The sequence below is a fragment of the Triturus cristatus genome, chromosome 7, assembly GCF_964204655.1.
Source record: "Triturus cristatus chromosome 7, aTriCri1.1, whole genome shotgun sequence".
NCBI lineage: Eukaryota > Metazoa > Chordata > Amphibia > Caudata > Salamandridae > Triturus > Triturus cristatus.
The window spans coordinates 410,643,795-410,660,797 of record NC_140590.1 but is presented as its reverse complement, the minus strand read 5'-3'; the positions used below and the strand labels follow the sequence as shown (position 1 = coordinate 410,660,797).

The 17,003-nt window shown below is 43.1% G+C and overlaps 1 protein-coding gene across 3 annotated transcripts in view; it reads left to right on the top strand.

The window, feature by feature from the left end:
- The window catches only part of LOC146809816 (uncharacterized), a 187,841-nt gene that overhangs the window by 114,486 nt on the left and 56,352 nt on the right, over window positions 1–17,003 (top strand). For all 3 annotated transcript variants that reach the window (XM_085616672.1, XM_085616671.1, XM_085616673.1), the window contains exons 2-3: window positions 11,833–11,992; window positions 12,545–12,671. In XM_085616672.1, coding sequence (XP_085472798.1) covers window positions 11,963–11,992; window positions 12,545–12,671 — 157 coding nt within the window. In that variant the 5' untranslated portion in view covers window positions 11,833–11,962. The remainder of the gene's footprint in view (window positions 1–11,832; window positions 11,993–12,544; window positions 12,672–17,003) is intronic.

The following is a 17,003-nucleotide window of genomic DNA, read 5'->3' as shown; positions in this document are numbered from 1 at the left end:
CTCTTCACTACATACAATTCTCATATAGCTTTACGATCTTGGAACCCTAAAAATGAATATACGGTATCCTAACACTTCCATTTCTCTCCAGAATACCCTTCAGGATTGATATCAGTATTTTCCAAGTCATTACTTATTCTATCAACAAACCTGGATTTCCATACACTTTCATTTACTATAGTGTATAATGAATCTGAATCAACACATATTTGCGGGCTCGCCCCACCAATCCTCATATCACACAATAGTTCTTTCCTTACTTTGTAGGTCTCGGCTAGGCAGCGCATGCGCTGTCTCGCCGAGAGATGGTGTATACAGTATAGTGGGGGAAGCTCTGCCCACTTTCCAGCCTTATTTTTCATTGGCTTCAACCATAAATGCTGCATTTTGATTTGTTTTCAACTTCTTAGTCCCTCCTCCTGACGGCCATGTTGTCATTCATATCCTTCCCTGGCTATTGGCTCCTTTACTCCAAAACTATTTTTGGCCCTGTGTTGCTCCCGCAGTCCGTGACTTTTCGGCCCCACCCCCTCACTCCAGTTTGTGCCTTCCTGGTCCCCCACCCTCCCGTTTCCAATGCAATAGGTTTCGCGTAAATACGAGTCCTATTGCATTAAGAAATGCTTGTTTGTTGTGGGATTGGCTGATTGCACTCTTTTTTTGGTGTCGCGCTCCTGACGGCTTATTTTGCCTGACTCTGTAACACATGCGCAATACAAGCATGCAATTGCTTCACTTCTGCAACTTGTTTCTTCCTTCTTTTACCAATGAATTGGCTATGTGCAGTTTACATGTAATTATAAGCATTTTAGCGTCTCCCTAATTCCTAATGAGGACAATGCCATCTTAGTGTGATCTTTCCCCTTATATTAAACATAGCTGTAGGGTGACTTTAAAATAGGCCTTGTATAGTGCGGATATAATTATAATCGCTTTAGCGCACATACAGCCATCAAAGATGGTGATGCCATTTGAGTCTGCTTTCTACCTTTCGCTTTACACCCAGCAGTAGGTGTCGCACAACGCCACGTTTAGGAAAGTAACCTCATACGTTCGAACACTGAATTTAAAAAGACTCCTAAGACGCGTCTCGAGTTCTCCCGACCGGTAATACAGAGGCGGACGGACACCAAAAGACGCATAGTAAGTGAGAAGCGTACCGCATTTCGCTAGACAGCTATACATTATCAGCAAGTTTTTACATCTGGGGCATTTGTTTTAACTAGAACAGCACGGGTCGTTAATCAGAGCGCCATGACCCCGATTAGCCAAACTGAAGTAGCCACTAAGCTCTAGTAAGTGTACACAACTATGGCCAATTTTTAATGTAAGTACTAAGCCAAATAATACCAGACATGAGGCCATTAGAGCATACAAAATAGAAGACATACCACACATAAGATCCTAACATCCTAACAACATAATATGAACTATGAAAGGCAATAGACTCGAAATGAACAGCATGGTGTTTATTGAAATGTGTTTATCTTTAATCTCTGGGTTTTAGAGTAATAATATCATCATGTGTTCATCTCCTTGATTTCATCATTATTCTTCTGGCAGGGTCACTTTAAAACGTACGCACACATGCATACATGCACACACACACATACATGCACATACATGCACACCCGCTCTCTCACACACACACACACCGTTATCAATTCTCTCTCTCTCCAATATTGAGATCTTCAACAGGTCATGGGGACTTTTTTCAGGCACACCAGTGGGGCATATTGCTGTATAGGGCACGCAGGCAATTTTTAAAAGCTGTCTTGGGCACACTGGCCTATTGCAGCTATGTGTGTATTAGGTGATTTACCGTATCACTGGCCCTCAAACCCATTAAATCCTCACAAGCCAGCATGGTAGCAATAAAGTTCACGTGCAATCGTGCATGCAGGTAGAGCTTTATCTGAAGACGTGTAGTCTTTATTCCTGTGGTACACTTGCTGTTGTGGAATGCACCACGTTGTGTGTGTGTGTGTGTGTGTGTGTGTGTGTGTGTGTGTGTATATATTTATGCAGGAGTTAGTGTATTTTTTTCATATAGAGCACACAAGGAAACAAATGTCCCGCCAAGGCACTTGAGAGCATGCAGACTGTGGAAAAGATGCCCACAAAATGCCGGAATTGCGACGCAGGGGGGATGCCAGCGAGATCGTGAACATGCACCTGCGATTTTAAGTGGGGGAGCGGGGGTAATTTAGTGAAAACTTGCTAACAAGTCTTACCACTTTAGCAAGCACAAGTTGTATCGATGTGTTTCAGGGAGATTAGTTAATGCACTGTCAATGAACGGGCGAGGAATGAGGGCACATAGCTAGGTGCAAATAAGGTCCCAAAGGCGAGACCGATTGCTTGCAAATGCTTGTTTATTTCCAATGTTCAACACATTAGTGTAAGAATCTGCAATATTCAAAACATATGTACATACATCAACCTCCCGAGTAGAATCATCCTCACTAGAGTAATCTTCTAAACATTTAACTTTTCCACGTCACTTCTTGCACGCCTATGAGAAATGCCCAAGCATACCACAATCAGAGCATTTCTGTTTTAATGCAGGGCACGATTTGCTGTTTGCTAAAGCCTAACTCCTCAATCCATCCTTGTTTTTTCCACCCTCTTTACTTTTCTCAGACTGCTTTTCCTCACTTTAGGCCTCGGCTAGCGTAGGCTGAGCACATGCGCAGTGTCGCTGGCGAAATTTTATGTTTTTGGGTAGCTTTCACTAGCTGGGTTTAAGCCCCGCCCCTCTTTTCCATTGGCTGGCGTCACCGTTTATGCTAAACGGTGGCCAGCCATTGGAAAAGAGCTTCCAGTGACGTACACTTTTCTCTTTTAGAGCCGTCCCAGTTGGACTGGCTCGTCTGACTTCTGGTGGCGTAAAAGGTTTTTTATCTTCTTTATGGGGCGAAACAGATGGCCTCATAAAGAAGATAATAAACCTTTTACGCCAGCAGGGCAGTCCGCCCAAGTGGGACGGCTCCAAAAGAGAAAAGTCTCTGTCGCGGACAGGCACGCACAGCAAACTGCATCCTGGGCGTCCTCGTCGACTTTAATCCCGGTCATTCGGAAATTGCGGTGCAGTGAGGTGCGAAAGCCCAAGGTTTCACTTTTTCTTTATTGCGCATTTTGGTTCTCACTCACTGATTCTGCAAAAGTCATATCTCTGTAACGTTTCCTTTCCAAACTGAAATAAGGAATGAGATGTAAAGGTGCCTTCCCGTATCATAGTCCCCTCCTCCCCCCCCTTCACCTCCCCCACTCAGTGTTAAAGTTATAAAATAAATGATCGCGGTGTCCTGCAAGTGAAACTTTAAGTTTTGTGGCGCGGTGTGTTGCGGCTTGAGCTTCACAATCAAACCCCCCACGTCTTCCCCCTCCCTCGACCACAGCACCCCAGCACAAGCCTGGCAGGCCCTTCAAAGGCTCCGGAGCGGGCACCAGCCCATGGGGGTCCTACGCCATGTGCTGAAACAGCTGCTCCGAGGCGGCTGGGCAGACGCAGGCCCATACAAAGGGAGGAAAGAGGGTCAAAACAACACACACGGCCCCCTCCCAGGCCGAGCTGCTGTTCACCCCTGTCCAGGGGCGCTTCAACGCCCTTCACTGGAAACTCAGAGTAGCCCCCCCAAACAAAACAAGCAGCAAAAAACATACAGCCCGAAAACTCAAATCGAATATCACACGCTCCGGCGGGCCATAATGCCCCGCTAAAGCCTGACCGGGGAATAAATATCAAGGGGCCGTTTAGCCTGGTTTGTAAGGTTAGGGACGTCTCTCACCCTTTTTTTAATTAAACAAAGTAACTTTCCCAGCGGATTAAGGGAAAGGATAAAGGTGTGATAACATTTTAGGAAATCGTTACCCTACCTGAAAAAAGACTTTTCTTCCCGGACAGTGGGGGAAACATCAAGGGGCTGTCTTCTGTAAACACCTCCCTGCGGGTGAGGTGGCCTTTCCAGCAGGCTGGCTCTTTCGAGTAGTGCATGGTTATCATAGTGCAGCATGGCCACCCCCGACGTTGTAAGAAGTGTTCCTCGGAGGACGAGGTGTCCCCTCCAACCAACAACAGAGGCGAGCATTTGCTGGTTTGTTTCTTGTATTAGTTAGATTACCACAGTCCTTATCGAGCGTTTGATTGATTAGTAATGCCTGCCGGTCAGAGTCAATCGGAGGCAACGGCAAAGCTAAATATGCTCTTGAGACAATCTAAGGCTGGGCGGCCAAAACGGGGCACTTTGTATTTAAGGTCCCCGGATAACTTCATGTTCCCCACTCTTACATTGTTTTAAGATGCCGATTTGTTTCAGCTGAAATTAATCTAGTCTGAACTCCCAGAATTGGAGGATGTGGCCTAACGGCCAGAGTGGGGAACAAGGATCGAGCATCGGCTCAGCATCCGGTGATTCTGGGCAAATCACTTAATCTCCCTACCAACAAGCATTAAATATGCAATAGGTCTCGCCTTTGATTAAGTTAAAGCCATTTGCTTTGCTATAGAATGCCATAAGCAAAGCAAATGGCTTTAACTTCATCAAAGGCGAGACCTATTGCATTTTCAATGCTTGTTCTGAGACATGTTAGCATCTCCATTAACCCACAATCTTTCTTTAATGGCTCTGTCATTTACATGCATCACCACCTGATCTACTATTAACTCATTTTATATTATTCCAAAATTGAAATCTAAAGACAATGACTTAAGGGCTGCCACGTAGTCATCTACAGTTTTGTTGGTTTCCTGTTAAATAAGTTGTATCTTACTACACCGATACCTTTGGCGAAAAATATCGGTCAAAATCGGCAATAGCAATTTAGAAAAACGCTGCCACCACCTCTAGACATTTGTTCAGAACTCTTTAACTCGTCTGGTCCAATAGAATGTAAAAAAATATTTTTTTCTGCGCAGGAGCCATTGCACCTTCTTCATCCACATTTGCTATGTAATTTAAAAAATACCATTTCCACTCTACCAGTTTCATATATGGAGAGCTACCAGCTGGCCAAAATGCTTCTGGAGGCTCCAATAGGAAATTCTGTGCACTCATGACTACAAGAGAGGACTAGTTTGCTGTGCAGAAATACAAAAACAGTGTGGTGTGTTCACCTCCCGTTACAGGTTGTCATGTTGCCAGATGTTGTAATACCATAGTAAGAACAGAAGCATGTGTCGCTGAAACAATGGCAATCGTTGGCTTCCACATATATCAGGCTGAGTTAGAGGAGAAGCGTGCCTGTCGCTGTCAGTCTACCATTAAAATGCCTTTTCCTCCATTCACGTTGCAACAGTGCTGAAAAATACCTTATAACCCCACAACTTGTTGAAAATGCCAACGGAAAGTAATGCTTTTCCATTAAGATGATACCAAAAGATGGCCGCCGTACGTTGTATGATGCCGTTTTCTAAAGCCTGTGGGGCTTTTTCTACAAATCCACAACATATTTTTTTTTATTGCTTGTTGGCCACTTCACTGGACATGCATATGTGCAGCCACGATCTCCTCCAAAGCCCCAAGCTCCTCCACGCAACTATCTTTCAAGCTGCTTGTGCATATGCTTGCACGCCCGTCATTCAACCAAGCGCTGCAAGGTAAATACAATTCTTTAAATACCTCTTAGAAATACTGCTTCACTGTCCACTTCTTAAGAGGGTGCACTTGTTTAACTCCTAACAGCAGTATATGTTAAAAACTCATTTTTTCAAGATCTTTTTACGAGGCTGGACAGCACCTAAAATAAACAACAACATACTCTGTGTCCTTGGGGCGGTGTTCAAATTGACTTGTCACCAAATTGTCAAGTCGATACTCAAAGCTGGAACTGATTATTGAGTATTTATTTGTAGAAATGAACACCACCAACAGTGCACACCTCCTTCGTCCTCAAGCCTCCTCAGCTGTCACTCATGCTCCACAGAACTCTCAATTGTGATTTCTTAACTCGTGCAGTGACAGCGCTAGAAACGTGAATCTATACACTGACCATTCATGTAATTTCTAGTGAAGCTTTATTCAGCCTCACAAGGCATGACTTCTCCTCATCAACCCCAACTCTCAAATGACAATAAAAGAATCCCTACAACAAACATTCTTAATGGAACCTAACACCCAAGGATCCAACATATGTCATGGATATGACATAGCAATAACAAAAAAGACATAGTTTTAGGCATAACCTGGCAAGCAGCTCTTCATGATGTCATAAGCAACATGTTCATGAGCTGCACGTTGGAGACCACTGATTGTGATGATCCCAGTACTTCTCAGCTGCCCTGTTACATCTACAGCCAGATAGCATATAGACTTCTTTATAAGTCGTCTGCACTTTTAAGGGTGGCACCACTGACCTTGCTCGGCTAGTTTAGTAAAATTGGCGGCAATTTCATATATTTGGCAGAAATCAGTCATTTCAGCTATTGTTTTGTTTCACTGTCTGAGATTGCTCTTTAGGTAGTGTTTTCGTGACATTGGGTTGTTGGTTCATATATACTTTAAGGACACAAATGGCTGTACATATAGGGACCTACTAGTATGGTTCTGAAGAACTTATTCTCAATCATATTCATTAAAAAAAATTAAAAAAATGTTTGTGTGTGTCAACACTGCCATAGGGCCTGATTTATATCTTGGCAAACGGAGTAATCTCTGTTGGCCTGCAGGAGGACATACCGTCCGCCAGGCCAAGACTTCTCCATCCACCAAATTTTAAAATGATCTGCAAGCTTTCTGTAATTTCTAAAGCGTTAGGAAAAATTGATGGACAGAATGCTGAGAAATGCAAACATTCTCCCCAGTCACAAAAATCTGGGTTTAATCCATCATTCTTTTGCACACCATGCCAACCCAGTTTGGACCCAGCCATATGCCAATCAGTCTTGACCCTTTTTCTCATGGGAACAGTCAGCATGAATTGCCAAACCAGGTCCTTACTGGACCAGAAACAAGCATCCTGGGACCGGTTTCGGGACATCACCCCTCATCAGCCAGGCTAGCTTGAATCCAGTGGCGCAGTGAGTATGAGATTAACGTCTGGGCATACCCTTCCTACTTAGGGCGATGAATGCAAAAGGAACAAATGATGGACGGAATGTTGCACAATGCAAACCTGGGTCCCGTGCTCTCCATACCATTGAAGTCAAGCTAGCCTGGCTGATGAGGGGTGAAACCCCGAAACCGGTCCCAGGATTCTTGTTCCCAGTCCAGTGAGGACCTGGCCTGGCAGTTCGGGCTGGACTGTTCCCATCAGGAGCAGGGTCAAGACTGATTTGCATATGCCTGGGTTCAAACTGGAAGGGTATGGGGAGCAAAAAGCGATGGATTTAAGCCCAGAGCTCTGTACTGGGGTGATGTATGACATTGTTCTGCATTCTGTCCGTCAGTTTCTTTACATTTCTAAAGCATTGCCAGGAACCACTGTCACTTTTCTTGTCCGTGCTGTTTAAAGTTTGATGCAAGGGTCATCAAACGTATGTTTTTTTTTTTTTTTTCTTTCAAAAAGAAAATTCCAAAGCAGGATCTTTTTTATTAAATAGAAAAAAGCTTCTCACTTTATTTTCCTTGGAGAGGAGACCAGACCAGAGGAGACTAGTTAGTAGTTTTTACCACCCCTTACCGCCAGGGTTTTCCTGGTGACGATGGGCAATGAAAACTGACCTTGTGTAGGTGGGCAAATATTGAGGTCAGGCTCTGTCAACCTTTACTCCGTCGAGCTGTCTGAGAGATGTAATCCTGGTGGAGTCGGAGTAGTCTCCACAGTGATTAAACCTTTGGTCTGCCTGCATTAAATTGGGCAGGCGGACCACAGTCTTAGTGGTATTGAAACTTCATCATTGTTCAGCGGATTATCCTTGGATTACACAATCCACGTTAATAGAGATGCACACAAACAGGCTTATGGTATCCGCATCATACCTTTCAGAAGTTTACTGCGGTTTCAAGTGAGCTGTGCAGGTAGACCACATTTATGAGGTACAGTGATGAGCTGCAGTACTTGTTACAAGAATTGTCCAGTACTTCTGAGTCCACCAGGTTTTGTAGAACAGAACTGCCTCCTGAGTGGTAATGTTGTGAGGTCTTGTGCTTTTAAATTAGTGCTGTTTTACTTTGTCATCTGTAATTGGACTGAAAGAGCTCTCTTTGTAATAACAACTGTTTAGAGGTAACTTTGTCAGAGAGTCTTTTCTACAAATTTTAATGCAGTCACCAGTATATTGCAATGTTAAATCCCAGTCTAAAGGACACTGGCTCTTTTTTGACAATAGATTGATAAACTGTTTTAGTAATGAGTGTAAACTGAATATTTGGAGAACATAATGACAGAGGCCTCACAGCAAAGTAATCTTCAATGCAAAGAGTGTAAGCCCAGGTCACACAACTCTTGACAGTTTTGAGAAACCGGTAACATTTTATCAATAAAGAAAAACAATCATGGCGGGCTGCAGAACCTTCTACGGGATCCTCTGTATGTTACAGAAAAGTTTTGAATGGATCCATCCGAACTGTAGGAAAACTACAAAAGCTCTCATCACCAGCTGTCTAGACTATAGTAATGCTCTGTGTTTTTGATTGCTGAGTATCTTCTGCACATACTCCAAACCAGGTTTCTCCAACAAGCTTGTGAGCAATTGGTATTACTCCAGCTATCTGTGAGGAGCTCTTCTGTGTGCAATTCAGCCTAATAAGAATTTGCCTGGTTGAATCAATATAGGTATTCCAAAATTGAAAAGCGTGTATATGAGATGAAAATGTTTGTATGTCCAGAAGCCATATGCTGATGTTTTATTAAAAATGGTTGAATTTCCTAAATATATTTAGAACTGATATTTGAGCGATATATCATGTGACGTTAGGGAGACTTATTGCTAGCATTATTACCTTGGTTCTTGGGGCATTGGAGCTATGGCTGTTCTGTATTACCCACATAAGGCATTCCACATTTGCTCAGATTGTTTTTTACATTACTAGTTGATAACTCTGCCTGATGCACTTACGTGGTTACTGCTGTTGAACTGATGTAATTTTGTCTGATGAGGTCACTGCTGCAACATTAATTATATTAGTAGCTAGAAATGATTTTCATTGAACACCAGTAACTCTTGGAAAGGTAGGAAGCCCCTTCTCCAAACCATTTAGAAAACAGCAGCCTGTTAAATAAATAAACCTTTCAGCTCGCACCAGTTTTTCATCTCTCTCAAATCCTTCCATTGGCTCCCAGACCGCAAAAGAGCCATATTCAAACTGCCTTGCCACCCCCACAGAGCCTTTTATGGTATGATCCCTAATACCAGATGAAAATCTCCTTATAATCAATCAGAAGTCTTGCGCTCCTCCTTCTGGTCCTTAGCCCACACCCCCAGAGTTACGGTGCTAGAACGGATGGTAGATTTTGTTCTTACTAGGTACCCCTGCATTGGAACTCTCTTCCTCTTCACATCTGCACCATCTTAAATCCCACATTCTTCTGGAAACTGTTAAAATTGGCTCTTCTAAAATTCCCCTCCTACCAACAACAGCCTAGGTAGAACAGGCATCCCACTACTTGGAAACTTCTACGCCTGGATATTCTTTGGAGGATGAGCAGTGCACAATATACATTTATGTTGCGTAATGATAATGAACAGAACAAGTAAAGGATGTAATTATTGTGCTCCACATTACCCTTGCCGCCACCCATACTGGCCTTTACAGCCATACTGCTGATATGCATAGCCGTGGGCATGTCTCCTTCAGCCTTTGATCTGTTCAGTGAAAATTAGCAGTCTTTCTCTTTCTGGTGCCTGCAGCTCTCATTGGCACGTAGCTTTGCTTCCACTGCTGTACATCAAGAGCACCACCAGTCTTAATGCTGCAGGTTCTTGTGGCCCCTCTACACATGATATCTCAAACAGGAGGGTGTCTCCCTCACACCACTCATCTCTCTTTCCTGATTTAAGACTTCATGGACAATGGATACAATACAAACAAGGAAGTTTGAGTTTTCCAACAAAACAGCATGTATCTCGAGAGACAGGTAATGGGTGGTTTTGTAAATTGCATGCAATTGTGTAACTGGAAATAACATGTATATCTACTTTGAATGTTACTGCAAAGTGGTGGAAAGTATTTCAGGATCCTTCGAGGGCATGACCACTTAAGACACTATTCTAGGGGCACTGTTCTGATCCTTGGTGTGTCTTCGTTTGTTTTTTAAGGATCCGTCTTCGTTGTGTTCATCACCAACTTTCACCTATTTCCAAGTATAAAGTTACTTAACAGTCTATACTTCTCCACCCCCTAAAACAAGGAGTGGAACAAAATGTATGAGTGTAGGTTACTATGACAAAAAAAAAACACAGAAGTCCAACACCACACATGGCCAACACGGATACTGTAACACCCTCCCATAGAAAATAATGTAATTGGAAATAATGTTAAATTATTTAAAATAGTTAAAAGTTTAAATGAATATAGTGCTAAAAAAACTAAAAGCTATATTTATTAATTATAACATTTTTAACCTGTCTTGAGCTTATAAATAAATGTAATATTAATTTCTCTTGAACTATATTTACATTGCTTTTAATTAATTATATACATTCGTTTTATTAATGAAGAATAAAATATTTTTTTACTTTTGGTAAATTTATTTTTACATTTTAACTTCAGAAAAATAATTTTCACTTAATATATTTAAATAAAATATTTAGTTCAAAATTAAGATAATAGTACTGTAGCAAATTGTTCCACTAACGTTTTTCAAGTTTAATGAATTATTTTACTTTTCCCTATAATTTACCGTATGGAGATATTTGCCCTGACTCTGGAGCCTCTTTATGATAATTATATTATGCATTATTTATCAAAGAATAGGTATAGAGTTAATTAAAAGTAGTAAACTTACTAGTGTGAGGATCTTCCCCTAGAAAAGATAGGCGAGGTGGAGGTGAAGATTTACACTTTTAGCTACCTGAAAATCATTTTTTTAAACCTTTAGCAGTACTATTGTAGTACTAATTAAGACACTCCAAAATGCAGTCTATGAAAAATTTTAGAAAAACAGAGAGAAAAGTAAAAATGATTTTAAATGAGCACAGTTGCACTTTTCCATTTGACGGAGAGCATGTTGCCCTTTCTGGGGACAGTACACTTCATGCATCAGGCACTGGTAAAACAAAATATGCCTTTTTAACTGTGTTATTAATTAACGGGGAGAGGAGTTGGCCGAACGGCTAGGGCGCTCAACCCCGGACCTGGGGAACTAGGTACGAGTCTCGGTAATGACGCTGAACATCCTGTGATTCTGGGCTAATCACTTAATCACCCCGTGCCTCACAAAAGAAAAATGAGTGTGTGTCCTCATGTAACGTAACTGGTGCTATGTAAAGCGCACTGATACCTGATTGGATTCGGGTTCGCTCTATGAAAAACTTTGCAAAAAAAAAATCTATGCCCCATTTGAATCCATTTAAGAGAACTGTTTTTGGCTGAACTCATCCACTCTTTTTTTTTATTTTTATTATTGGGCCTTCACTTTTAATTTTTTAATGTGGCAAAATGGAGTAGGGTAATAACCCTCCATCTTTCCACATTTGCAGTATTCGTTGTGCACAACTATCATGTTGCCAATACAAGCTGGATTTTAAAACTAAGTTTTGAAAGAAATCATATATAGTTCATGTGTAGTTATTGTAGTGTAGTTATTTGTTCCCCAGTAGATTGAAGAAGTTGTTGATTTAGGATGTAAAATCAAGTTACCAGGAAGCGATCAGACCATTACATCAGAGGAATGTTGCCAGTTATTTTTAGTTTGTAATCTAAGGATTTGCATGTTTTTTTGTTGTTGCAGGTTTCCTCTAATCGATTCAACTGGATGGCTGTTATTTCTTTGTTGGTTAAGGCCTCTTCTTCAGGAGAGCTCTGCATATTTGTCTCTGCATTTGTAACTCTAGGTTTTGCAGGCTCCAACTTCGGTAGCTATGAACGTGACTGAATGTTTCTCCATCAGGGTAAGTTATGAGCTGTAATCAGTTTGACTTGTGCCACACTGTTGAGCAGCGTTCTTGGAAGGGAGTTTGAAAGGGGTTGATGGAATTTATTTTATTTTGTCACCGTGTGATAACTGTTCCTAGGAACAGTTACCACTCGGTGACAAATTGGCATCTCTTGGGAGTAACGGTACTGGACCTAGCTTTTTCGAATATACTCCCTGTCCCTCCCTCGTTTAGTGTTAAAGGAATTTATTTTATTTATTTTATTTATTTAGATATTACAAGTCATCGATAAGGAAGTTTTGATAACTCACATCCTCACAAAGTATATGGAAAGACGGCAGTTGCATTTGCTACACACCCCAGGTTTCAGCTCTACATCCTGACCTATAGGTTCAACCCCTTGTCCATAGTAAACATGCACAGATGCCTAAATAACCCTCCCTGCCATGCTCTTGTACACCGTACAAACGAAAATAGAGATGAAAGGAGGGAAGCCAAATCACAGTAGGAAAAACGGACACACACTATAATTACTCACGATTTATACCAAGGTTCCTCTATTTTCAGGCCTCTGTGACATTCAGTGATGTGGTTGCCTATTTCTCGGAAAAGGAGTGGCGGCTTATGGGGGAATGGCAGAAGGAGTTGTACAAGAATGTGATGCAAGACATCCACTCAGCCCTGATTTCCCTAGGTAAGTTTGCTGTTCTTAACTCAGAATCTGTTCTCTCTGTCATGTTTCGACCTTTGATTAAAAGGGCTTATTCCAGCTCAGCACTCTGAAACTTAAAGTTGCATTATTTCGTTGTTGCCTTCCTATCTACAGAGGTTCTATCTAAATTGAAAACACATATCTAATAAATACACGATTCACACAGAAAACATGGTTACTGCAATAGAATAACCACGTAAGACAAATTTCAAAGAAAACCCTCTCTGTTGTTTCCAACATTCTTCATGTGAAAAGCAATTCCCTGCAAATAAAAGTCCTCTTTGTACTGCATGAAAGACTACCTACAGAATAACGAACCATGCAGCCTTAATAACAGTTTTAAAGGCCTGGGCTTGGCATGCACGTGTCTTCAGTTCTAAAAAGGGAATAGTGAATTGGCATTTCATGTTAATCTGTTCATTCAAACATATGACTCCGAACTAGCCTGTTCAGGTTTATATGCCTGCTACCCTGAGCAGTTTGTACAAGTGGGCTTTGGTCTTCTCTGGAAAACAAAGGACATGGCTGCAGTTTTAACAGATAGATGTAGCCTTGTCAACACAAACATTCTGGTGGACCTTGGGGCAGAGTAAACCAGCAGGGCCTGATGTACAATCCAGTAAAAACTAACAACAATGTCTCAACTGGTATCATTGAGGAAGGCAAATATATATGCATGTACAAGACGTTTTTACTTTTTAGAAAGTGCTCATGGCATCATGTATTTAAAGTAACAAATTATACAGAACAGTTATATCAGCATTGTGGGCACAAATTGCAATGGCTACCCAAAAGACTTGGTGCACTATTGTGCTCGTGACACACAAGGTGACGGCGCAAGGGACATTTGAGAAGACAGCGGAAGGCGCAATGTGACAAGGTGAAAGAAATATATATATACAGATATATATGGTTCACCAACAATTTTTATTTACAATGGTTGATCACGGTTTGGCTAGACATTTATGTGAACCATAGTTAAGTATGCGCCGCAGATTGCGCTGAATGGTCGGTCGACGGCGTTTCGATTCTATTTATTCAGGATCATCTTCAGGACCGGGTTGCTAAGTAAGGGGTGCTGTATAGGGGAGGAAAGGGGAGAGATCAGGGAGGAATGGGACAGGGGCGGTGCGCGTTGAGAAGCGGGAGGGGAGCGAGGGGGGGACAAAGGTGAGCCTACCTGTGTGGGTCAGTGGGCAAACGTCAAGGGGCAGCGTGGCTTGCCCAAAGAAGAAACAGTGTTCCAGCGTGGGAGAGCTTGGGACCCCTGGCGGTGTGCAGCGACGAGGAGAGTCTGCATGATGGAAGGTACCAGTGGTTATAGGTGGTACCTAGAGGAGAAAATGCGGTCAATTGCTGGAAAAACGTAAAGGGAGACCGCTTGTTAAGAGGAATGAGAATGCAGGCTTACCTAATGTCTAAGTTGCTCGGGAGTCAGAAGGGCAAATCATAGGGTCGGAGCCCCGATCCACTGTCAGGCAAAGCATGGAAAATAGGTCTGTGATAGGAATCCTGGTTGAGGGTGGAATGACTGAGTGGAGTATCTGTGTGGTAGAAGGTACCGGTAATGGAGGGTGAAAATACGGTAATTTTACTGAAAGATCGTTAAGGGAGACTGCGTGTGAGGAGGTGCGTATTGAATGCAGGCTTACCTAAGAGCGAGGTAAATCAGGACACAGGCAACGCACAGGGTCGGAGCTTACGGACTCTCCTGATGTTGAAGCGCTGGATTTTTGCATTAAAATTTCCCCCCTACTATTGTTTGGGGGGGATTGTGCTGAACAGTTCCCCTGGCCCTTTAGGCCCTTTCCCTAAGTTATTGGATACTTGGATCTCACCCAGAGCTCTGCGTTACTCCCATTTTTTGCTCCTCGGGGACTGTAATGTTCACATGGACAACCTTGATGGGCATGATACGCGCAACTTTTTAGCCTTGTTGCATTCTGCCGAACTTGTTCAATACGTTTGCTCTCCGACTCATAGTGGTGGCCATACGCTTGACGCAGTTTGTTGTAGTCTGCCACTGTTGGTGAACCCTCCGCAGCCCGTCACTTGATCACTATTTAATTTACTTTTCCTGGAATATGGCCAAAGGTTCCTCCTTGTCTAGGCCTCGCTGTGCTGCTACCCATAGGGCCCCCCATAAGATCGATCTCGCAGCTTTGTGCACCGCGCTGGCCGACTGTCTGCTACATCTCCCGGAGGATTTGGACTTGGCTCTGGGGCAGTTCAATAACTGGATCAAGAAGGTGGTTTGTGATCTTTCGCCTCAGGTCAGACCTTGACGCCTTAATATGCCACTGTCAAAACCCTAGGTTACTCCTTTGCTTAAATCCCAGAAACAGCAGTGCAAAAGGCTGGAAAGAAGATGGAGACAGAACTACTATACATCCGACAAAATGGAATTGAAAAAAAGCCCAAAAAACTCACTATACGGCGATCACTGGAGCGAAATGCTGTTATTACGCTGACCGTATCGCCATGTCGGGCAACAATGCCAAGGCACTATTTAACATTGTAAAAAGTTATGTTTCTCCCAAAGCTTTTAACAATGCACATACACCTTGGTGCGAAGAGCTTTCTGCCTTTTTTATGACTAAAGTTAGATCACTTCAACTGCTCTTTAATACACCAGCAGCCCAGACTATGCAGGTGCCTGCGGATTTCAATTCTGCTTTTGACACTGAAATTACTTTCTCCTCTTTTTAAACCATACTCCTTGAGGAGTCTTTGGCTGCCTTGACCTCCTTAAAGTCTGGTTTCCCTCTTGATCCGTGTCCCGCAATACTTATGGCCCGCACAGCTCAAGTCATTAATCCTCTGGTAAACCAGCTGATTAACACATCTTTAGGGTCAGCCTCGGTCCCTTTCACATGGAAGCAGGCCATGCTGGTCCCCCTCATAAAAAAGCCGACGCTGGATCCTCACATTCCCTCCAGCTATCGGCCTATCTCTCTGCTTCCAGGCGTGGCCAAAGTCTGTGAGAAACTAGTGAACAAACAACTGACCTCCTATATCGAACAACACGGCTTGTTGCACCCTGCTCAATCTGGTTTCCATACTTCTTACAGCACTGAGTCTGCCTTAGTGGAAATCTCAGAGGCCATTCGGGAGTCACTAGACGCGGGGGCAGGGCAGTTTTGGTCCTATTGGACCTATCTGCCGCCTTTGATACTGTCCCCCATGTTCTCCTCCTGGCACGATTGCAGAGGCTTGGTATCATCGGTGCAGCATGGGAATGGCTAAAGTCCTTCCTTGACGGTAGAACCCAGCAAGTGTGGATCCCCCCTTTCGCATCTACCATCCAAGCTGTACAAACAGGTGTCCCTCAGGGATCCATACTGAGTCCCCTGTTATTTAATTTATATATGACCTCTCTTATCCAGCTAGCTTAGGACTTTGGTGCTAAAGTAGTAGCATATGCTGATGATACCCACCTTTTATTCACCTGAAAAAAGCACGAGTCCAGTACGGACCACGTTAGAACCTGTCTGTCTGCGGTGTTCAACTGGTTTACTTCAGCCCAGCTGAAATGCAATGAAGATAAAACAGAGATACTGTTTTTTTGGGAATTCCCTTCGCTGTTTTTTCACCACTGCTGGCCCGCTGATGCCCCGCGACCATGCCCCTCGGGTCTTCCTGTGAAGAACCTGGGGATTTGGATCGACGAAAAACTTAGTTTTGGCAATCAAATTAGCAAATTGACAGGTACATGTTTCGGCATTTTGAAGATGCTCAGAAAATTTCTGCCCTTGTTGCCTCTTTCCGCCAAAGAAACAGTAATAGGGGCCTTGGACACCTTGGTCTCCCTGGCTACCTTATGAATAAGTTGCAGGTGGTGCAGAACACCGCTGCGCAATTGCTGCTGGACCTACCCAAACATACTAGCGTGAGGCAACATCTCCGTAATTTGCACTGGCTGCCGTTAAAAGCTAAGGTCTTGTTTATGGCGTTAGTGACGGCCCATGCAGCACTAAATGAATACGGCCCAATGTATCTGAGGAAACGTTTCTCGCTTTATGTCCCGGGCAGACACTTGCGTTCCTCGAACATGTGCCTGGCCTCCGTACCCAAAATCCATCTGAAAAGAAAGGGGGGCAGCTCATTGTCTTATTTGGCGGTCATGGAACTCTCTCTACCCCCCCCTTCCACCGCCCCCCCGCAAAGCTCTGTAGCCTTTACATCCCTTATCAGTTCAGGAAAAAACGTAAAACTTTCCTATTCAATTTAAGCCTGTTTTCCTTCTTCACCAATAACATAACATAACTCATCAATGGTATTCAGACCCTGGTCTACTGAATTACGAGTAATCCA